At 43.9% G+C, this 23845-nt stretch overlaps 1 protein-coding gene across 1 annotated transcript in view; it reads left to right on the top strand.

The window, feature by feature from the left end:
- The window catches only part of Adamtsl3 (ADAMTS like 3), a 224845-nt gene that overhangs the window by 71971 nt on the left and 129029 nt on the right, over positions 1-23845 (top strand). The window contains exons 4-5 of the mRNA XM_041662229.1: positions 7727-7854; positions 20950-20995. Of these exons, the coding sequence (XP_041518163.1) occupies positions 7727-7854; positions 20950-20995 (174 nt within the window). The remainder of the gene's footprint in view (positions 1-7726; positions 7855-20949; positions 20996-23845) is intronic.

Here is a 23845-nt window from a genome sequence, read left to right as displayed (position 1 = left end):
ATGTGCTCTCACAGCAGCCATTGTTGGTCCCGTCGATCCCAGGGCCTTCAGGTGTCACCTCTGTGCCCTCCTCCTTGGGATAAGTGATGTGACGAACACGGACGCTGGACTCCTGCATGCAGTGTTTCAGTGAAGGTTCTCCATCCCTCCTCACACTCCTGCCTGCCAGAAGAATTTCTCCAAATCACAGTCTGCTGAAGTCTTGCCTCTGCTCTGCAAATTTCCAGTGAGCTGATGAATGAGCGTGCAAGCATTGGTGGAAGCTTTCCATGAATGAGCATGCAAGCATGGTAGAAGCTCGCCGCCCTTCTGCACTGGCCGGGGTATGGTCACCATGTACTGACTCAGTTCTCTCGTGCCAGTGATTGGAGGGGAAAGAGAGGAATGCCTGTTCTCTCTGTCTGTGTCTATCTTCTGTTTCTGTTTCTCTGTCTCTTTCTGTGTCTCTGTGTCTTTCTGTGTGTCTCTGCCTTTCTCTCTCTCTCTCTGTCTCTCTCTCTCTCTCTCTGTCTCTCTCTCTCTCTCTCTGTGTGTGTGTGTGTCCCCCTCTCTCTGTCTCTCTCTCTCTGTCTCTCTCTCTCTGTCTCTCTGGCTGTATTTTCTCACCAAAAGCCTTACCTCCCCCCCATCGCTCTTTACACCTAAAGATGAAGATGAAAATCCTGAGATTATTATAGAGTGTGGCTCACACTAGCTCAAACTGCTGCCCAGGTCTCATGGCTTCTCTGTACCATGTCCACTCAAAGACTTGTTTTAGAAAATGTTCCCCAGGGGCTAAGGGTGTTATTCAGTGGCAAAGCACTCACCTTGCCTCCCATGCCCAAGACTGTGAGTTTGATCTCAAGTGCTGCAAAAACAAATGCTAATACTTCAAAAATATATTAATATATAAACCCATAGAATAAAATACCCCTCAAGGGGCTCCAAAGAAGCCTCAGTAAATAAAGTGCCCACCACTCAAGCATGAGGACACCTGTTGGGTTCCTTAGTCAAGCACATTGGCTCACACTCACATGAACAAGTACACACACAGACACACTCACACCATGCACACACTACACACACACAACACACACAGATTAATGTATATACACATGACACACACACACCACACACACACACAGAGAGAGAGAGATAGAGATAGAGAGAGAGAGAGACAGACAGAGAGAGAGAGGATTCGACCAGTACAATTCTATTGGGGAAGTAATAGGAACTCTGTCTGGAGTTTTAGACGCAGCTTGGACAGGAACCATGAGATATGAAGCTACAGAGTAAGGTGTGTCTGACAGGCAGATGCTTTTTTTTCTCTTTTTTTAGGCAGATGCTTATTAGCATAAAGTGTGTCCCAGTGAATTGGGGAAAAAGAAGTTCTCTTATGGTGGTAAAAATGACCAGGGACCAAGATTGGCTAGGAAAAGGCCCTAGGCTATTGGCTTTCCAGCCAGTGAGTCATAGCAGAGAGGAGTATGGACTGGGCAAGGAAGGGTAAGTGTCAGAGTCCTGGGAATTTATCGCCGGTACCTAGCACATGGCTTTAGATATATTAGTGTTTAATAAACCTGGTTGAATTAAATTGTTGATCTCCATGACAACTTGACTGACATTTTTATGGCATCTGCCCCATCCATAATTTTAAAGGTTTGTTGCTCAAGACCTGAAGGTGGTATTAACCTGAAAGAATGTATCTACTGTTAACAGAATCTGAGTGGTTTGAGATCTCCTCAAATAACCTGTGTGGGAACATTGGAATGAACGTTTATTTGATGCCTGGGAAGTAATCTCCCACTGGAACCCATTTCATTCGGAGTTGTGTTTAACATGGAGCTGCTAATATGGCGTTTCCAATAAGTGGCCTTAGATGTGCAGCCTGTGTTTAATTACTCTTGTTTGAGCTAGACCAGCAGAACAGGGCTATTCAGTAGAAGTCAGAGACTTGAGAACTTGTCAGGGAAATAGTTTATGATTTGATTTGTGCCTGGGGATCCAAGAAGAGCGAACAAAACTCAAGGCTTTATGAGATGGTGAACACATTCACCCCCGCCGTAGTCCAGGCTTTGGCCAAGTCCTATTATATAACGAGTAAACAATATCTTGGGGGCTTGTTTTTCATCCAGCATATTCCCAAGCTGCAATTTTACTTGGGAAAATATGATTTCCTAAGCAATCATTAAGCCTGATGGTTTAGAGCAAACAACACAAAGTGCACACTGTTCCTTAAGATGTGTTTTCAGAGGCTTTCTTTGGGTGTTTTTCTTTGCTCTTTAAAACAAAACGAAAAAAAAATTCTGTTGAATGTTTTATTGTGTGTGCACACACATGCACACACATTGTATGATACTAGAAAATGGTCATCGGCAAATAATTAGCAGATTGAGAAGTGTTTATAATTCATTAGCAGTTAGGAAATAGAGACAAGTAAAAACGGGGGCTCACGTGCCTCACAGACTGTCCCGTTGGAGATGATGGGGCGTATGGTTCCCACAGAACTGTCGCCTCATTCTATGGAAAAGAACTGACCTTGCTCTAACAAAGGTCTATCCTCTGCTAACAAAGGTCATGGAAATAGCTTATGTATTTGTTTTTCTCGACACTTTAAGGGTTAATGCCACACCCCCTGAATCCCTTGACCCACTCCCTTCCTGTTCATTTAGAGCAGCTGGAGGACCTGGTACCATATCTGTCCTCTTGGGGCCATGGCAGAACCTTGACCTTGGGTGTCTGTCTGGATAAGGGAATCAGCAGATGTCAGGGAGCCCACAAATGCCACCCAGGAACACGCATCCCTCACAAGATCCCCAAGATAAGATGGCAGGCTTTGGAAAACCAGAAGTGTAGCTCCACTTGCGCTAAAGGTGGGATGGGGATGGTGGATAACTCAAAAGGCATCATTGAGATATCAAAACAATGTTGTGGTCCAGTGGCTCACAGCTGCAGATGGAGTGGATCCAACACACCGGATGCTAACTGTCAGTGACGGTAGTTTGGTGCCTGAATTTGACCGGATTCCTGGTCACAAAGGAAATGGACCATCAGTGAGAAGTCGCACCGAGGAGGAAAACAGGATTAGCCCGAGGGGGTTGGCCAAGGGGTTCTGCCGTGGCCCCATCATTCTTTAGACACATATGGTTCCGAAAATGTTGCTCTCCTGAAGATGTTGCTGGGAATAGTCACCAGACAGGCCACGGGGTTTAGAGAGGATGTAAGCTGAGCCAAGGACTGGCCCACGGCACTTTCTGCATGAACAGCAGCTGCCCTGGGAAGGACACGATTCTTCAGGTCTTTTTCTAGGTCTTACCACGGAGGCATGAATATGATGTTGGGTGAATCAAACTTTGATTGGGTTCATTCAACAACTTGCCTTACAAAACAGTGTTCACACGGAGTCTAAATAGTCGCGTAAGCCAGTTTAAGGTGATGTTGGGAAGGGGAATTGGGAGAAACAGTACCCACTAGTAAACCAAAGTTGCCTGGTCTGGGTTATCATGAAGCCAGCTGTTTTTGTGGCCACTGTGTTTTAGGGACTGGGCTGGTCATAGTGAGGCTACCACATACCTCTTCTCTCAGGGGGCTGGTGGTCACCACACAGCCCGGTAAGGCCATACCCAGTTCCCATGAGTGACTGTCCCTCCATCCTCCACAGCCCTCTTCTGCAGCTTGATTCTTGACAATGGCGACTGATATTATTTTGTATTTTAGTAGTAATATTAAGCTATATTCACAGGTCTCTCTGATAAGTGGGCAACATGATCTCCTTCCTGTTGTAGAAAAGCAGATATAGTCATTAACGGAATTCAGTTGGGTTCGGAAACCACATCTAGCATGCTTATCAGTGACTTGGGGGACACATGGAAGCTACAAGGTCAAGGAGCATGGCTTAGAGATAGTTGCTGGGAAAAGCACCAAGAAGAGATTCATTGGTGATTAATGTTAAATCTTGCACAAGCATTGCCTGGAAAGCTGGCTCTGCCATCATTATTTTGATGTTATTTTTAAGAACAACAGTTGCTGTCATTTGTGACACACCCACCAGCTACATGGAGACACTGTGTGGTTTCCTTTCCCCCTGTGTGTTTTAAAGTATTGTGTGAATGATGGTGACTAGCTGTTTAACCTGAGTGTTATGAAGGTTAAAAGCTTATCATAACAGCTTTAATCATTATGTAATCCTGCCTCCAAAGGGGGTTCCAATAAATGGTGTGTCTGAAATAAGAAGAAAAGGAGGCAGAAGGGAGGGAGGGGAGAGGGAGAAAAGGAAAGAAGAAAAGACAGAAAGAGTAAGGGAGGATGGAGGGGAAAAGGGAGGGAAACTTTATCAAAAATTTGGCATGGGTTAAGGAAATAGCTTAGTTCAGTTCCGAGAACCCACATAGAAAAGTCAGGGGGGGCCGGGAGGTGGTGGTGCACGCCTTTAATCCCAGCACTCAGGAGACAGAGGCAGATGGATCTCTGTGAGTTCGAGGCCAGCCTGGTCTACAAGAGCTAGTTCCAGGACAGGCTCCAAAGCTACAGAGAAACCCTGTCTCGAACAACCAACAAAAGGAGGAAAAAAGAAAAAAAGAAAAAGTCAGGTATGATAGCCTGTGTTTGTAATCCCAGCACTGGGGAGGCTGAGACAGATGGTTCCCTTGGGCTGGTGAACCAGCTCTGTTAAAGAAGTGAGCTCCAAACTGATATGAGACCCTGTTTTAGAATCAAAAGTCAAAGTGGACTGCTCCTGAGAAATGACATCCAAGATTATTATCTGGTTTCCACATCTGTGCATACGTGCATTGCACACACCCACATGTACGCACACACACAAATACACACACACATGTGAGCGCACACACACACATGTGCACACACACATACACATGCACACACACATACACACACATGTGCGCGCACACACATGTGCGCACACATACACACACACGTACACATGCACATACACATGGGATTATGGATCATGGGGCAATACCTGGCTTAGGCTCCTTTTAGATATAATGCCACAGTCTAGACACTGCATTTTGAGATTCAAAATTTGCATCCTTAATTGTGTGCAGAGATTGAACACAGTCACGAAAGAGCAGAAGGCGTTTTGGGTATTAGCCCTGTAATGGAGGAGAGGAGTGGGGCTCATTGTCGGATTCTTTAGAGGGATGGAAATTTTGGGAAAGGAAGACCAAAAGAGAGAAGTGGTTAAAATCAGGGACATTGTTGCTACTTTGTAACTAGGAAGAAAGCACACGGGCCAGTGGTTGGCAGAAAATGCCTCTGGGGTCTGTGGAACCCAACCGTCCTAACAGAGAAGGGGACACCACCAGGACTCCTTGAGATGCCATTTGCTTTCTGTTTTCTTAAGAGGAAAAAAAATCTGATGGATCCAATCAGAGAAACCAGATGTTTTCATTTTATAGTGTGCCCGTTTTAATTATTTTAGAATCAAAATGTTTTCTCTAAGTGAAGGTGGAGGAGCTATGGAAAGAAACCCAAGTCTAACTATAAATGGAACAGATGGGGTGGCGGGAGTAAAAACAAATTAAAGCAATATTGCAGGGGGCTCTCAACTTTCGCTTAAAAAATATATGATGATATTTTTCAACTTTTCACATTCGACCAATTCGTAGATCGAGTGACAGGATGAAAAGCCAGTTTCAGCTGTGTATAGTTTAAGCATTTGCCTAAACGGTCTGGACTTACCCCGCCGCGAAGTCCAGATGAATGCATTAAACTGCTAATTGTATTTTTCTATGAATTGGAATTTTATATTTTATACTATATTATAGACAGGGTTGTGTTTGATGACTTTCAGGGCAGAAAATCGACCCGAACAGTGTTCTTAATTAGAACAGTCAATAGTATGGGTTTAATTAGCTCCCGTTCCTGATGACAGATTTGGTCAGCAGCCAAATATTTATTCTTTCTGTCTCTCTGTTGAGGCTGCAGTACTGTTCTATGGGGCTGTTCACTGTGCTATTAATAGAAGCTGTCAGACCCGGTGACCGGGGGCACTTAAGTAAAAGTTATTGGAAAACCTTTTTTGCGCCCTGTCATTATTTTTTTTTTTCATTTTGGTTTTGAAGGTCTTCCCTACCAATCCCCTTCTTAATTTAACTTTTTTGGGAAGGGAATGATGATGTAACTTGCCTGAAGGCTCAGGGCAACCTGAGCCATATCTAATTCAGGCACATGCTGCCATTCATTACTATGTCCTGGTTTCTCTACATTCTCTGCCTTACGACCTACCTGTTAAATCCTGACTTGACCATTTATTTCCACATTCCAAGAGGACAGGGTTTTGTTCGTTTGCTTACCTGCTTGATTTTAAGGAAGACATTTTGTGTTTTATCTTTTAGAATATGGTAGAAGGGGCTGGAGAGATGGGTTGGTGGCTCAGACTTGCTGTTTCTCAGAGGGCTGGGGTTCAGTTGTTAGCACCAGTTCTGGAGGACCACAGTCACCTGTGACACCCCCTTCAGGTGATCTAATGCCTCCCTTCTGCCCTCCAAAGTAGCCTGCGTTCATGCGAGTGCACGCACTACCCCACCCCAGACACAGGGATGCATATAACTAAGCATAAAAATAAGCTTTTTAAACATGCTTTGAAATAGGGAGACACAACACAGAATATTGCTTAAGTCATCCAAAGCCCTCCCACTCTCTCACCATAGCATTCTCTTTCTCTGGGCATCTCTTGGTCTATCCACAGGCAGACTTGCCCATGTTAAATAAGTCATTGTCATCTAATGATTGTATTTTGACCTAAAATACTTCAAAGAAAGAAAGAAAGAAAGAAAGAAAGAAAGAAAGAAAGAAAGAAATTTCAAAACCACTGAAAACATCACCCAGGAAAGACCACCTGGCTCGATGCTGATTCCTAAGGCTTAGGCATTTGCTGCAGACAAAGGGTAAAGGAAAGCCAGCAATGCCATTCCTCTTGTGATTTTTCTCAGGGACAGAGGCGGCTTGATGTGCGTTCTTGTAGCCCGTGCTCCAGTACTTTCGCTGCTGTGTACGAAGACAGAGAGAAACTGTTTTGTGTTTTCACTTTAAAGAAATCAAACCACACCAGCGTTTTCTACTTTCTTCCCTCTGCTAATAGATATAAGACAGTCTCTCCCATGCTAACCATAAGACTATCAATGTTTATATGGCATATAATTTTCTTGGCATTTTATGGTTTCAGCGCTTTAATATAAATTTCTAAGATATCTGGAATTCATTCTGACATATTTTAAGAATTTATAGATTTTTCTAAAAAGTCTTTTTTATTAGATTTATTATTCATTTTGTTTTATGTGTTAGTGTTTCACCTGTGTGTGTGTGTGTGTTTATGATCTTATGTGTGCTTGGTGCCTGCTGAGGTCAGAAGGGGCATGGGCTCTCCGGGGACTGGAGTTATGAACAGTCATGAATTACTCTGTGTGCACTGGGCATCGAACTTGGGTTCTCTGTGAGAGCAACATGTGCTCTTAACTGCTGCCAAGTTTCTCCCAACCAAGAGTTTATCTATTTATAAAAATAATCTGTAATGCTAGTACCTAGGAGACGGAGGCGATGAGGTGGAGAGAGCAGCCTGGGGTGCATATAAACTCAGTGTCTGCTCGAGCTATGTCGTGAGACGCCAGCTCCAGAATTAAAACAGTTTAAAGTTACTTTTAGTAGATAAAATAAAAAGTGCTTTGTAGTAGACTTAGGTGATAATTGACTTCTATAATTGGCTGTATTCCCCCCCACTGTCCAGACCTCAAGGAACACTCATTCCGAGGAAGACAAAGATGGCAACTGGGATGCTTGGGGCGACTGGAGTGACTGTTCCCGGACCTGTGGCGGAGGAGCTTCCTATTCTCTGCGGAGGTGTCTGACGGGAAGGTCAGTGGGGGCTTGGCCACTCCTGGGGGGACTGTGTCACTGCCTCTGGGTGACACAGAAGGGGAGGGGCTGTGGCTCTGAAGTGTCCTATTCGGTGAAGGTGACTTACTATCTACCATAAACATCAGCCAATCTCAAGTTAACATATTTATAAGGGAACAAACCTACTTCCTGGTATGTCACCGTGACCTATTTACATAGTGGTCACAGGGTTCAGGAAAACCAGACACTTTGGTCCCAAGAAAGTGAAGGCCTGTTAAGTTCAGTTGCCAACTTGATATTATCAGGGTTCGGGGACAAATGTTATGTCATCTTGGTGGCAGTTCTTGTGAGGCTGCCACTGAAATCACTTTCTTCTGTGAATGCACCATGGATGAAGAAGGTAATGTAGGAACTGGGGAGCCGACACAAGGGGTAAAGTGTGTGCTTCACAAGCAAAGGACCCGAGTTCAAGTCCCTGGAACCCACAGAAAAGTCAGGAGTGGTGGTGCACAGTCGTGACCCTGTGTTGGATGGGTGCAGCAGCTCCCGTGGTATAACGGTTAGTGTTCTGGACTATGAATTCAGCGATCTGAGTTCATATCTCGGTGGAACCTGTTCCTTGAGAAGAGACCTGGTCAGTTGTCCTCATCAACTCAGACCATGAAACCCAGTAGAGACGGGCTGCCCATGCATGCTTCAGCATTACTGGGGGCATGTTCACTTCATAGGGTGGGCAGAGACATGTGGATCACAGGGCCTTGCTGGTCAGCATGTCTAGCCAATGTGGTGAACTTATGTTCCGTGAGAGATCCTGCCTCAAAAATTAAGAGAGAGCTATGGGGACATACGCACGCACGGGTGAGCTCACCCATGTGTTCAAATGCATACAACACACACACATACATTTTTAAAAAGTCTTATAAAGAAGGTAATACACACTCTGTTTTCATCTCTTCAATCCATTTATACTAACCTGTCAGATCAGTTTAATTTTAATAGCCCACTAGTCTCTGGGAATCTTGCACTCGCTGTTTTTGAAGTTGTGACCCATGGAAGAGTTTAAACCATGATTCTTGGGTAAGGTGCAACCTCAGGTCGATGGACTCTCATCTTCCGGTCCCAAACAAAAATCTCCTAGATTACGGCAGCCGTCTTCACTTGTAGGATGCCATTGGGTGATGGAGTGAACTGGCTTTTACTGTTGAGCTCCAGCTATGGAGAAGAGACACAAGGGGAGCATATTTTCTTCTGCTCAGTTTGCGGTTCATGTAGATCTTGTGCAAATGTATTAGAAAGTGATGAAGTATGTCCTTCAATTTCCTCGAGACAGTACAGGGTTTGGTGCATGAAGAGCCAGAGTCTTTGAGAAGGAGGACACATTGGTCCACCCAGGAGGCACGGCAAGGCTGCTGGAGCATGGTTGTAGTTTCATCTAAAGAAATTTTGATAGAATATCAGCTTAGGTAAATGGATACAGACTTGAAACCAGGCTTAGTTTAGTGACAATCAGGGTTATGCTTGATTCCCCCCATTTTCTTTCATCTTTGTTGGGAAATTAAGGCTCTATTACTCTAAATACATTGTGATGTGCAGAAGAATCATGTTGTATCTTATAATATCAGGGTATATCTATATAAATATAGAGTTATAAATCCTACCGAGATCTTTGTCAGAGGACCACATACCCGTGGACAAGGGAAGGACAGTGACTTCTATGGTGAAGGATAAGTTCCTCTGCACTGCTGGTCACTAGGGGGAGAAGGATCAACTTGAAAGCTGAAGGGGCAGCTTGGCTGTCTCTGTGTAACCTCCAAATATGAGGGACATGAATAATTTTAAATTAATGATAGCTGTAATGGTAAAGAAGTAGAATTTGCTTCATTGTCTTCCTTAAAAAAATGTATCCTGTACTCACGTTTGTTAAAAAAGAATTTAGAAGAGTATATTAATGGATGATAATTTCCCCCCTCACCATAGAATCAAAATATTTACATGTTTATATATTCTTGATTCACCTGAAATTAATCTGGTCTTGCTTGTAAACCAATCTTGCCATGTGATGCCTCTCAGGAAGCCTGTGAGCTGTGGCTTCTTCATCCTAAGTGGGCTGTATGTGGATAAACAAAGCATCGCTTGACTTCTGGCTTTCCTGCTGAAGGTGTGGGCAGGAGAGGAAAGGGACCATACTGCTGTGAGTAGGGAACAGTGTCCTGTGGCTTGGCAGATGGTTCAAGCTGGCTCCTAGGAGGGCTTTGGGATTTATCTGATCCCCTGCCCATCTCTGACCCCAGTCCACTGAGCTCTCTTGTCCCCGGTTTCCTTGATGTGTGTTATCCAGTACACCTTGTCTTATAAAACGATTTACACGGAAGCCTGGTGGGGTCACTAGTGAGCATCAAGCTGAAGGGAATGATTGAGAGAAATCATGCTGAAATCTCCCAGTAACAAATACTTCAGCCATCAGGGTCGGGCTACTTAGATCTCTCTCCCCTGCGCCTACTCTTGTGCTGGCCCAGTGCCAGCATCCATCCCTCTCGTTTTTATGGAATTTTTCCTCCTCCAAGAGATTCCCAGGCATCTAAAACTGTCTTCATTTTATTTTTGAACTGCAATGGTAAAATTTCCCCAGGTATACAATGGTATAGGTATAATTTCTCATGAGAAATTAGAAGGTATTACCACACCATTTCATGAGGTCAGACGCAGGTTGAGAACTCTGAAGTCCAGATCCCATTCTTTCTCCCTCTCTAAACACAGAGATGCCCCTGTGGCGTTCACTAGAAAACACATTCCCTTCAAGCCTCTTCCTTCATTAGCCAATTCTTTGTTCACGTCTTTGTTGGCTTGTTATGGCCCCAACCCCTAACCCTATTCATACAGATTCCTTTCTTTTTGTCCATTTGCCCTGCTTCTTTGCTTCCTGGGAAATTCTCTCGCTCTCTCCAACCCATCCTGACAATTCTAGAGGGTAACCCAGATAATGACCACAGTCTGTATTGTTTGGGAGTTTCTGGGATCCCAGTGACCAACAACACAAAGGGAGGGCAGCTACATCTGGCATTAGGCTTTTTGTTTGATAGCCTATAATGTCTGGGGAGGCATTGCCCCCATATAGGGTAACTCCGTTAAAACTTATATACATTTATGAATATAAACACATACACACATTTATATTTCAGGAAGCTTCTGCAATAGGAGATTCCCATCTGGCTTTTTCAGAGGACTTCAGGGTTTGTTATCATCCTCAAAGCTTTCTGCTGCAGTAAGGGAAGGAAGCTAGGGGCTAACTACTCCATGCTGTGATGTCCCTGCTCTTCATTTTTAATGTTTACTTTTGCATATAGATAGATAGATAGATAGATAGATAGATAGATAGATAGATATAATGAGGAGCTTAATCATGACATTTTGGACAGGCATATGAGTGTCATCAGTATTGCTTATAGGGGCATGGATACCTCACCAGGGGCTGCACCCCTGACAAAGATGTCTTTCCCTCTCCGGTACCTATTGACTGGCTATAGATCCCCCAGGTGGATGATGCCTTGTGCTTGCCCCCCCCCCACCAGATGGACTCAATCTTGTGCAGGTCTTGCACAAATAATCACGGCAGTTGTGAGTTCGTTGTAGTGTAATGTCTATGCTGTGTCTGGAAGATAGCGTTCCACAGCGCCCCACCCCTTCCTCTGGCTGGTGTGTTCTCTCCGCCCCTCTTCTGCAATGTGCCCTGCACACTGGAGGGTTTGATGCAGATGTCCCCTTTATGGCTGAGCTTTCAAATGTCACTTATCTTATCACATGACCAGTCGTGAGTCTCTGCACTCACTGCTGCCACTGAAAACAGAAGCCTCCCCGACCACAGGCAGCCTGTTCTGAGTTCTGCAGAAAAAACTGAGTCATTTCTGGCAATCCCAGGCTATTGCATCAGAATTTAACTTTCACTGCTCTCCAAAGCCAAAGATATTCTTAGTATAAAATAGACAATTGAGATAGCCCCCCATTACAGAATTTGAATTTTTAATATAAATATTCTTACCCAGCCAGGCAAACTCTGTAAGACGTTGAGAGAAGAATTTACAACATTTTTGTAGAAAGTTTTCCAAAAAAAAAAAAATAAGAAAAGATAATATATTAAAATTCTTTTTGTGAATCAAATATAAAACTAATACCAAAACCAGAAAAAGCATATACAGAAAGAAAACTATAGACCAATATAGGCCATAAATATAAAATATAAAAGTTATAAATTAAATACAATCAATTATTGTTCACAAATCTTTAAGAGAATTGTGCATCAAGATGAATTTAGTCCAGGGTTGTAAGGCTGGGCTGGGCAGTATTGGCACACACCTTTAATCTCACTGGGGAGGCAGAGGCAGACAGATCTCTGTGAGTTTGAGGCCAGCCTGGTCTACAGAGTAAGACTGGCCCAATCTTCCAGAGTCAGTTATTGTAATTTTAATAAGGTAAAGAAACCATACATAGGGTCATATCAGTCGATGCAAGGAAAGTATTTGACAAAAGTCAACCCTAATCTATTCTAAGAGAACTCTTGGAGAAAAAAAGGACTAAAAGGGACTTTCCTCAGTTTGATAAAGAACACCAAAGACCTGCAGCTAGCAGAGACTTAACAGCAAGCCCTGTGGTTTCCTCCTAACATCAGGAATGAGGCCCTTGGGGGAGGGAGGCTGCTCTTCCCTCTGTTTCTCAGCAGAAGGCTGCACTTTTATGCAGCCAATAAAGCAAAGAAAGAAAGAAGGACCTTTGCTTGCAGAGGATATCGCTGTCTACACAGAAAATCTCAAGGAGTTGATGAAGCAATTTATGCAACTAAAAAGTGACTTTAGCAAGGTCTGGGATGCAGAATAAACATACAAAATCCACAGTGTTTCTCTTACCAAATGGACAGTCACGAAAACTTAAAATATGACATCATTTAAAATCATCCTAAACCTAAGCATAAATCTATCTGAACATATATAGAGGGCTGCTAAGTACTAACGACAGACATGAAGGATGGGGGTGGGGCGAAGGGATGGCTCAGTGGTTATGAGCACCGGCTGCCTTTGCAGAGCCCACAAGCTCAGTTCCTGGCACCCACAGCAGATGGCTCACAAGTGCCTGTAACTCAGACTCCAGGCGATCCAATGACTTCTCTGGCTCCCACTGACTTTCCCCCTCCTATATACATGTGTAAATAAAATGAAACGGATCTTGAAAACAAATGAAAGATATAAATACATGGAGAGATAGTTTGTCCACAAGTTGCCAGACTCAATATGGTAAATGTATCGTTTTTCCTAAGTTGATGTATAGGTTTAACTATGTTTCTCTTAAAATAAAAACAATATTTTTGTGGAGATGAGATTGTTGTAAAATTTAGATGGAAAAGCACAGGCCCTGGAGTAGGTGCGATAAGTGGAGAATAGGAACAGAGTAAGCCAATTAGCTTATGTCATATGAAGACATAATCAAGAGGGTGGCTTTGGCAGAGTGACAAATGAGATGATTGATGGGACGACTTGCAACAGCAGGCTGTGAGCCTTGAAAACCGACTGTTAGGGCAGAAAAGCTAATCAGAAAATGAGGGAAGGATGAGCGAGTGGATGCAGAGATAGTCAGTGGATACATGGGAAGGGGCTCAGCATGGCTGGCTATTGTAAACTAAACCATAGTGACTAGAGCGATCATGGAAGGAAACTGTTGACAGGCGAGCATCCGCCAGGGATGCAGGGAACTAGATGGTTCCTGGTGGTGGGAGTGTAACTTGGTCTAGTCACTCTGGAAAACAGTTTCTTTTTTATTTCTTTTTGGTTTTTCAAGACAGGATTTCTCTGCGTAGGTCTGGCTGGCCTTGAACTCACAGAGGTACCCCTGCCTCTGCCTCCCAGTTGCTGGGATTGAAGGTAAATGAAGGATTAAAAGAAATGAATCATTGATGTACTGAGCAACCTGGGTGAATCTCTGGGGATTCAGACGACCTTTGGAAAAACAAGTCCAAAGTTCTGCTTCATCCTGCTCATGAGATATTTTTTTTAAATGATTAAACTTTTAGAAGTGGAGCACGGATTAGTAATTGCCAAGTGGTAGATGAAGAGGGGAGAGAGGAGGCACAGCTACTAAAGGAAGCTTGTGGGAGCCCTGTGATGGTGGTAATGCCCTATACTTTAACCTTGTGAGTGGCGACACCCTGGGTGTGTCCCTGTGCCAGACTTCCTTAAGATGTCACCTTTCAGAGAAACTGAGTGGACGTAGACAAAACCTCTGAAATATTTCTGACAAAACTGTGTGATTCACAGAAATTTGACACATTTGGCCACTCCCCAGAAACTCCAGGTAAATTAAACATGCATGCTTTTCAAACTAAAACTATAGGAAATGAAGGGAGAATCCACAGAAAGAACTGAAGACCAGGACAGTGAGTGTACAGCCGATTCTCTGCCTGCCCTGGTGAAGGGGGTGGGAACCCAGCTTTCAGAGGGTTCATTCCACCTTAAATACAGGAGCCCAGGCCTGGGGAGTATTTGAGACCCAGCTCAGGAACCGCAAACCTAGCTTAAAGGAAGGACCTTTGTGGTTCACACACTTCCCAAACAGGTTTTGTATACCAGCCTAAGGAATCCACCTGTTAACAGAGGAGTGGAGAAAGTATATATATGTATGTATGTATATATATATATATATATATATATATATATATATATGTATTTATATATGAATTATGGAATTTTATTCGGCCATAAAGAACAAAATTATGTCATTTTCAGGAATGTGAATGCAACTGGAGTTTATCATATTAATCAAATTAAGTCAGTCTCGAAAGACAAATATCATGTGTTTTCTCTCATGTGTGTATTCTAGATTTTACACTGATATATAAATCATGTATGCATGCATGGCGTGAAAAGATCTATCTCAGAAAATGAAGGAGACAGATAGGAGGGTGATGGGCGAGAAAGGGAGACTCTGAAGCATAGGGGTTGGACATGTTCAAAGTACATTGCGTAGCTGTATAAAAATGTCCTTTTGGTACTCGGTACCATGTGCACCGAGTACCTGCCAGATGTAAAAAGTGACCCTGATGAGCCTGGCAGTGGAGAGGGATGTGGAGAGAGATTCCCACCAAGAGAGCTCTTGCAGCACAGGTTTGCAGTCCTGAAGTGCAGAACCGCAGAGGAAACATTAGCCACAGCCAGGTGTCAACAGCAGTTCCAAGATTGAAGGAGGAAAGTCAGGCAGTGATTTATCCGATGAACGATTGAACCCCCTCCCAACATACAAATCCTAGCAACTCGGATGTAGAGATTGACGCCTGATGGGTCCTGAGTGCCTCATCGTGAGTGGAAGCCACGTGGTCTTTAACAACGATTGTAAAGAAAAGGCTTCCTGCTGTCGCTGTCCGTATTCAGTGTTGTGCTTGGGGTCCTAGTCGGTGTAGCCAAAGTAGGGAGACAAGAACACACACCATTTAAGGACTAGAAAGGAAGAAGTAACTCTCAGGACTCGCAGCTCAAGTAGATAGTGAATCTAAGAGCACCTGTATACAAATAAGGGGGACAGTTGCAGAATTCGCTGGAGAATTCTAGGCAAGACTAATGCATAAATGGCTGGGCTCTGACTCCGTGGGAGGAGCTAGAAAGCAGCATTCTGAAAGGTAACCTGTGACCTATTAAGAGATTACAAAATATTTAGCTACGACTTCTATAAAGAATGTGTAAGACCTCTCTAACACATGATCATAAATAGGAAATCTCAGCATCAGAAAAATGCCAATGGGGAACAAGTCTAAGGATCTGAGCCTTTCAGATAACACCTACTCACCAGGAAACAAAGTCCACAGCAAATAGGTGGAGACAGAAATATGAACCAGAAACAGAGATGCAAGCTGCGTTCTTGAAAACAAAAGAAAATATCCAGTCACCGCTGCCACCACCAACAAAAAAAGGTGTGATGAGCTTCCTTGTTCTCCAGTTTGGGAAAATTTACAAAGTTTTAAAATGCCAAATTATTGACCTCAGTGTGTAAAAATGAAAACAACCACACATCCTAAGAAGTACAGAGGAAATGGAGAGAATTTAGAGAACAATATGCCTGTCAGATGTCTGTTCCACAGAACATGCTGATGTGTGTGCCATAGTCTATACTGACATGTGTCCCACAGACACACTGATGCGTGTCCCGCAGTGCGTGCTGATGTGTGTCCCATAGACATGCTGATGCATGTCCCTCATACATGCTGATGTGTGTCCCGCAGTCTGTGCTGATGTTTGTCCCCCAGACATGCTGATGTAATGATGGGGGAGAGTCTTTTGGCTTGTGTTAATTTCATTGGTTAAATAAAGAGACTGCCTTGGCCCTTTAATAGGACATAAAATTAGGTAGGTGGAGTAAACAGAACAGAATGCTGGGAGAAAGAAGCTGAGTCAAGGAGTCGTCATGATTTTCCTACTGGACACAGACGCAGGTTAAGATCTTCCCTGGTAAGACACCTCATGGTGTTACAGGGATATTAGAAATGGGTTAGATCGATATGTAAGAGCTAGCCAATTAGAGGCTGGAACCAATGGGCCAGGCAGTGTTTAAAAGAATACAATTTCCGTGTAATTATTTCGGGTATAAAGCTAGCCAGGTGGCGGGAAGCAGCCCGCTGCTCCTATAACAACAGAGCTAGCCATGCGGGCGGCCGGGTGCCGGGGACGCAGCCCGCTGCCTATTACTACATGTATGTCCCGCAGTCCATGCTGATGTGTGTCCTGCAGTCCGCGCTGATGTGTGTCCTATAGACTGTGTTGATGTGTGTCCCACAGACACTGCAGATTACTCTGTGGTGACAGGCATTTCTCACTGTGGAACTAGAGATGCCCTTTAAAATCTGGAATTACCTGAGATCATCAATGTTAAGGAAAATCAATTGATTCATATCAAAATAATCCATAAATAAATTGGGGTAAAACATTTTATAATTGGAAGAACAGTATTCAATGGACAAGCATTAGAGTGTGTCAATCCATATAAAAATAAATTTCAAGTGGTTTAAAGTCCATCTATGATTATAAAGTTTGAAATAATGTAGATGGATACCACTATGCTTTCTGGGTAGTGAAAAATTCTTTAGCAAAGTTATAAAAGCCCAACTTATAAAGCAAACATTGACATTTATTAATAGTTACAAGTTAGATTGCTGTAATGTCATGACAATGAGTTGAATTGCATTCATGAACATGAAGATTCTCTAGAACAGTGCCCAGGGGCTCTGAAATAGCTTAGTCATTCAAGTGCTTGCCAAAGAAGTTTGAGGAGTTCGAATTCCCATAATGCCTGCAGATTCTGGGCAGTGTAGCAGCCCACCTGTAATTTTGGCTTCTTAAAGCAGAGACGGAGGATCCCCAGAGCAAGTTGGCCAGTGAGACTGGCCAAGTCGGTGAGCTCTGGGTTTGAGAGACCTTGACCTGCAAATGAGGATGAATTTCCATGTGCGTGTACACCCATGTTTATGCGCAGATGCACATGAGCTTACATATACACATGCATGCACATACAGATGCACGCTTGCCCACATACAAGCATTTCAAGAGCCATAAGTGCACCCGAATCTGTTTCTATTTCTGAAATGCGCCATGAAGCCTGTGAACCTCAGAATTTGTTGTCTCCCTGAATTGATCTGATTTAGCCAAGCGTATGATCCTACAAGATACTTTAAACTTGGTGTGCATATATGTGCGTAAAATACGTGCCTGTGTGCAGAATTATGTGTTCCATATATGTAATGTCTAGAAGGTCAGCGGGGATACCAGCTTGCTCTGGTATATGGATGGCAGTGTATTTCCTCATCCCACGTGGCTCTAGGCATGAAGCCAAACCCAAGTCGCAGCCACCTTCTCCACGCCCCCCCCCCAAAGGGCAGTAATGTCACCTTGCACACAACCTGGATCAGATTCATTTGAGAGAAGAATAGTAGACTTTTAAAGAATTCAAGCCGTCTTGTGCCCCACCGTTTGGTTCCTCACAGGCAGGCCTTATTTATTCAGATCTCTTGCTGCCACTCTGGAGTACCCTAAAGTACTCTGATTTATTAAGGAGGAAACCCACTTCCCTTGGAAGGCTTATCAGCTCCCCTTGAAGAGCCACAGAGACTGATTAAGACTCCATAAATCTTGAGCACTTGTGGTCAGGTTTTCTTGGAAGAGGAGGCTGGAGGCCATTCTATACAAAGCCGAGCAGACAGCCATCCCCGAGCTTTTAGAGACCATCCCAGCGGCGGCTTCTCTTATCAGTGTGCTCCTTCAAATGAGGACTTCGGGGAAAGAGAGGAGCGCGGCCATTTGCTTATTTATTTCTCCGTGGATAGAGTTATTTCAGAACTTGGCTCCACTGAAATATTCCAGTCAGTTCTTTAGCACGACAAGCCATGCACCAACCACATGCCTTTTTTTTTTCTTTAGAAACCGTGAGTTGATCCTCTGGCCAAGTGCCAATCCCAGGAACCACAGGTTCAGCCCCACTACTATTTTAAAATTAATGTATTTTTATTCTTCAAAACATATGCTTCTGAACCTTTATGACACTAGTGTTTGAATCAATCTATCACCAAGTGAATATTAAATTATAGTACTATAAACTCCGGGGAAACTTTATTAATGTTTGTAATGTATTCTCACGTGACACCAGCATGTTTTTTAGATAGTCATAAATTCAGACTTTAAAAACCTTCCGTTCTAGGGTGCTATGAGTTTTGTAATGGGTAGAGAAACCTTGCTGGCGAAACATTGTTCTTGAGTTTTCATATGCTCCTGATAGGCATCAGGTCTTTCATATGCTAATTATAGTGTATTAAAAACACACAAGTAATATTTTTTGCAGCTCAAAAGGAATATTTCCAGAATAAGCTGGCAGGTTCCTGCTTGGGGAATTAGGGCCCTCACGTCCTTAACTCTAAAATAACTCGCATTTCATTTTATGCTTCTTTCATAAAGCAGCCATTCATTTTCCGACTAAATGGCAACCCAAGCCGGCCACATCAATAGAGGCCGCCCGTGGGCGGAGTGTGTGTCAGGCTGGAGGATGGGGAAAGAGAAAGCTAAACGTGGCAGCGGGTGGCTGGTTTGTAAAGCAAGCTGAGCACTCACGCCCTGGTATCTTTATATCTACATCCCGGTCCCCAGTAAGCTCACCACAGACTTTGTGGATGAGGGAGAATGTCCAGCAGAGTGATTTATGTTTGGAGAACTCTTGGAATGAAATTCTTGTTTTCTGTTGTCCCCTTCGAAGCCCTTGAAGTGGGATGTGTGGGAGGGGTGCGCTTGGTCTTTAGGCTTGGAGTTTAGGGCTCTGTGTTCACACAGGTGACTCCTGGACACGTGGGTGACAGCTGGGTGTAGACCTTGGCTAGGTAGCCGGCAGAGCTGACTTGAGACACAGCCATGAGACATTTGACTCTTCTCTTTTAGGTTAAATTTCTATTTGAAAAAATGTTTTTATTTAAATAGGTAAAATTAAACAATTATTAAAATTTATGTAAAAAGCATTTCTAAGTTTTTAAATTACTTTTAAAGAAATTTCTCTTCCTTGTGCACTCCCAAGGGCTTTTAGTTCTTGGTATTTCTATTAATTCTGATTTTCTGTTGAGCCATTTCCCTTTAATTTTTCTTTCTCCTTGAAATTAGGAAACTTGATTGAGTAAAATAAGAATAAACTATAGTAAAAATGTTTTTGAAAATGAATAGCCAACGGAAAATATCAGAGGACATCAGTCCGTGTAAAGAACAAATTCTAAGTGGATTAAAGCCCTTTAGGGTTATAAGCTGACATGAGAGAAAGCCTTTGGAAGCTGCTTTCCTGATTTAGCAGTCAGGAAATTAACGGCGTGACTGAAACTGCCCTTTCACCCCATTCACCCCATTGTTTGTTTTCCTCTGTCACCCACATGAGAGGGAAAGTGACGTGAGCCTGGCCAATGAACGGCCTCCATCAGGCGGCTGGGGCTCCCCGAAGAATGGAGTCTTCCAGCCCAGCATGGCTTTTCTGCCAGCCTCCTGGCTTGGTGTTTCCTACATCTTTAAAGTGTGGTGTCCTCTCGTGAAGGCTGCTGCCAACCTCAGGAAGTAGACTCTTGACAAGGGAAACCATGGGGACGTTCGGTCCCTGAGTGTGGAGACTTAGCCAACCCCCGACCGTAATGTGGGAAGACATTCTAAACCATGAGTTCAGAAGGAGCAACTAATGGGTTCATGGTCTGTCTTCAGAGTCAAACATTGGAAGCATTAGGGGTCATGCTTTGGGAGGCAGCCATTGATTGTCCCTAAGCCTTCTAAATCCAGCTGAGGATAGTACCTCTTACGGAGCGGTGCGTGCTGTAAGGGAACAGAATGTTAAGGCTAGCTGGGCGTGGCGATGTATGCCTGTAATCCCAGCACTTGGGAGGCAAGGGAGAGGAAGATCATCACAGGTCAACCAGGGCTGCGTGGCCCTGCCTCTGACAAACAAACAAACAAACAGTGAAGGTTGCTTGGCGTGAGGTGTGAGTTCAGGGGTAGCAAAGCAAGAAAAGTGAGACTCAGCAATGAAGAGCAATCCCACATATGGGGTATGGCGGCACAAGCCTGAATTCCAATGCTTGATGAGTAGGGGGATTGAACTGGGCCACATCGTCAGTTCCAGGTCAGCCCAGGGCTAAATGGCAAGACCCTGTCTCCAAAGACACAACAAACCAACCAACCAACACAAGAAGAGCATCAGACCCAGTAATATACAGAGTAACCATTATAGAAGAGATAATTTAGAGAAGCATTTGTTGATCTCTTTGGAACCACACACACACACACACACACACACACACACACACCATAATTCCAGAGATTGTGTAGACCCTAGAGTAAGAACAAAGCTAGCTGTTCATTGTGCCATTCACTAAAGAATTCACCCTCTATTTTATGGACACCTCCTGGAGATGTTTTTGGTTCCCTGATCCGTGGACGTTTGCTTCTTCAGAATTTAAACTTAGAATCTTTGCAGTAGTACACAGCACTAAAATTTTACAGGAAACTAGCACCTTGTCTTTGCATCATTTTAATGCGTGCCGCCTCAATAAAAGCCATTGTTTCCTTCCTCCTTTAGAAACTGCGAAGGACAGAACATCAGATACAAGACATGCAGCAATCACGTAAGTCCGAGACTATGTCATGCAATTATACCCTGTCTTAGAGTGTTTAACATGAATGGTGACACCAACACTATATTGAGAACTGTTCTGTTCACTTTAAATACTTGTTTGGTTGATGGCAGTCTTTGTATACAAGTATCTCCCATCCACAGTGCTCTTTGTGGGCCATTTCACATTTATGATGGAACTTGGTGAGTATGTAATTATGGCTCCATTCATAGAAGTGACATACACAATAGCTTCAGAGTCCTTCAAGGCCCCAAGTGCTTTTATGTCAGGATCTCAGCTAGTCTCTTCCACAAAGTGGAGACATACATGAAGAAGAACGGACGCACAAACACACGAAGAGGGAGTGAGGCTGAGGGACGGACACACAGACACGTGAAGAGGGAGTGAGGCTGAGGGACGGACACACAGACACACAAAGAGGGAGTGAGGCTGAGGGACGGATACACAGACACGTGAAGAGGGAGTGAGGCTGAGGGACAGACACACAGACACACAAAGAGGGAGTGAGGCTGAGGGACGGATACACAGACACGTGAAGAGGGAGTGAGGCTGAGGGACGGATACACAGACACGTGAAGAGGGAGTGAGGCTGAGGGACGGACACACAGACACATGAAGAGGGAGTGAGGCCAAGGGGGTAAAATTCTTTTTGAGAGTTTCAAAGGAAGACTTTAGCTGGGAACAGGTCTGGGGTGTTTCTTCTACAGCAGACTGCCTGTTGCAGCCCCTGCTAGATGACTCAGAAGGTCACACAGAAGGAAGGATTTATACAAGCCTCTTTGGTACATGAGTCAGCACTAAAAAGAATTAGAATATTCTGCTTTGCAATTATATGCAAAATTTGGAGCTGTGGTGGTAGTTCAGTTGGAAAAGAGGTTGCCTTGCAAACAGGAGGACCTGAGTTCAAGCCCCAGAACCCATGTAAAAATTCCAGGCGTGGGGGCGGGCTTGTAATCCCAGCACTGGGGAGGCAGAGAGAGGAGGAGCCTGGGGCTCACTGACCTGGAACCTAGTTGGTGAAGTCCGGGCTAATGAGGGACTCTGTCTCAAAGGAGGCCAGCGACATCATTCAGGATAACAGTCAAGGTTGTCCTCTGGCTCCATTCACACAGATGAACACATGCACGCACACTTGTTCCTTGGCGTGCACACGTGCCTGCTACACACATCAAAAAAACAACCACTCCTTTTTATTCCAAACATTTTCTTCTTTAGCAAAATATACTCGAATCAAGACAGCGGGGCTCCAGATGAAGTGCAGAGGCTCAGGGAAGCTCTTCTGAGAGAGGCAGGTACTCTCTTAGGAAGAAGTTTAGCAGTGTCTCCTGACACCTCTGCCCTTTTCTTTCCAGAGTCCTCTTTCTCCACAGAAGTCCCACCTTTCCTGCCTTGCTATTGGTCATTCAGCTTTTTATTAAAACGATCAGAAGGCGCCTGGGCAAAGACACACCTTCACAGTGTCAACAAATATTCTGCAACAGACCCAGCAGGGTAGCAGGCCACAGTGTCCTCTCCAAGAAACAAGCTCCAGGCTTCCCTGTCAAAAGAGATGGGGTCTTGGGCTGAAAAGTTGGGGTGCAACATGGTGAGGCCTAAGTGACTTCAGTCTTTAGGTAAAAGCTCTGATTGATGTTCAGCATAGGTCCTTACAGAGAAAATTATCAGGAGCCTATAAGAGCGATTGTGAGATTTCAGAAGAAGCCGTGCATGTCGGTCAGGAATTCTAATACCCAAATTCATCGACTCCTTGTGTTTCTTTAGTCCAGGGCTTATTATGGAATTAAAGGCAATGCTAGCAGAAGCAAAGGGGAATGCCTTCTAAACTGCACAATGTATCACAACTTGGCAGGAACATTTTTGCAACATGGGCAAATTTTTAATGAGCAGTTAGCTCTGCACAGTGGGCTCTCTGATGGCTTCCAAAAAAGGCGACATTTGATGTGGCCTTCGCAGGATCCTTATTTTATGCCATAAAGCCCATGAGTGGCTAATTTTTTTTACCCATTTTCACAAGGTGTTTCTCTTGGGGGTCTTCTCTTGCCATTGCTGTTGTTTTTGCTCTGTATTAGAGCCATGTTCTGGGGCTGGATGGCCCAGTGTTTGACAATACTTGCTGCTCTTTCAGAGGACTGGAGTTTGCTTCTCAGAACATATATTGATATGATCACAGTTTCCTGTAACTCTAGCTCCAGGGGCTGCAACAGTCCCCTCTGACCTCTGAACACACACACATACACATAGCCCTAAATAAATACTAATCTTTTAAGAAGGAGCTGTTCCCTCTCATATATGTCTTCAACTATGAGACTAGACTAGGCTATTTTAATACCAAAAACAAAAAACAAAAACCTACAATGTCTTGAGCTGTGCTTAGCTAAGCCAGGCTGGGCAGGCTTAGAGTTGAGGCTATACCAATGTAAAGTGAATGAAAGCAATTAACTGATTGCCTATATCTCCTCCAGTTCTTAGAAAGTGGAACCCATGAAATAGTTCAGTCTTCATTAGAAAACCTGAACGACCAGAGTGTTTCTAAGTTCCTTCCTCTGAGACGTATTTCTTCTGGCCAGTTAAGTTAAGGCAACACGCTTCTACTGAACATACTTGATGACCTTTGTCCTGGGTCATCTGCTCCTGAGAACACAAAGGAACACACCACAACACTGTCCCTCAGTAGAAGTATGTGATATTTAATATTATTTAAGCAGAAACAGGTTTCAAGAGCCTGAACCCCAAAAGTGAGGAACAGGGCGATTTTCTCCTCCTCCTAAGATGTGTGGCTTGCCAACTTTCCTTCTCCCTCTGTATCCCATCTGTTCTCCTCTGGGATGTGAACTGCCAGTC

This window comes from Microtus oregoni, unplaced genomic scaffold, assembly GCF_018167655.1.
Source record: "Microtus oregoni isolate MIOR12 unplaced genomic scaffold, Mior012 000000F_ref0000247, whole genome shotgun sequence".
NCBI lineage: Eukaryota > Metazoa > Chordata > Mammalia > Rodentia > Cricetidae > Microtus > Microtus oregoni.
Note: the sequence above shows the minus strand (reverse complement) of the source record. Positions and strands in the feature narration are given on the sequence as shown.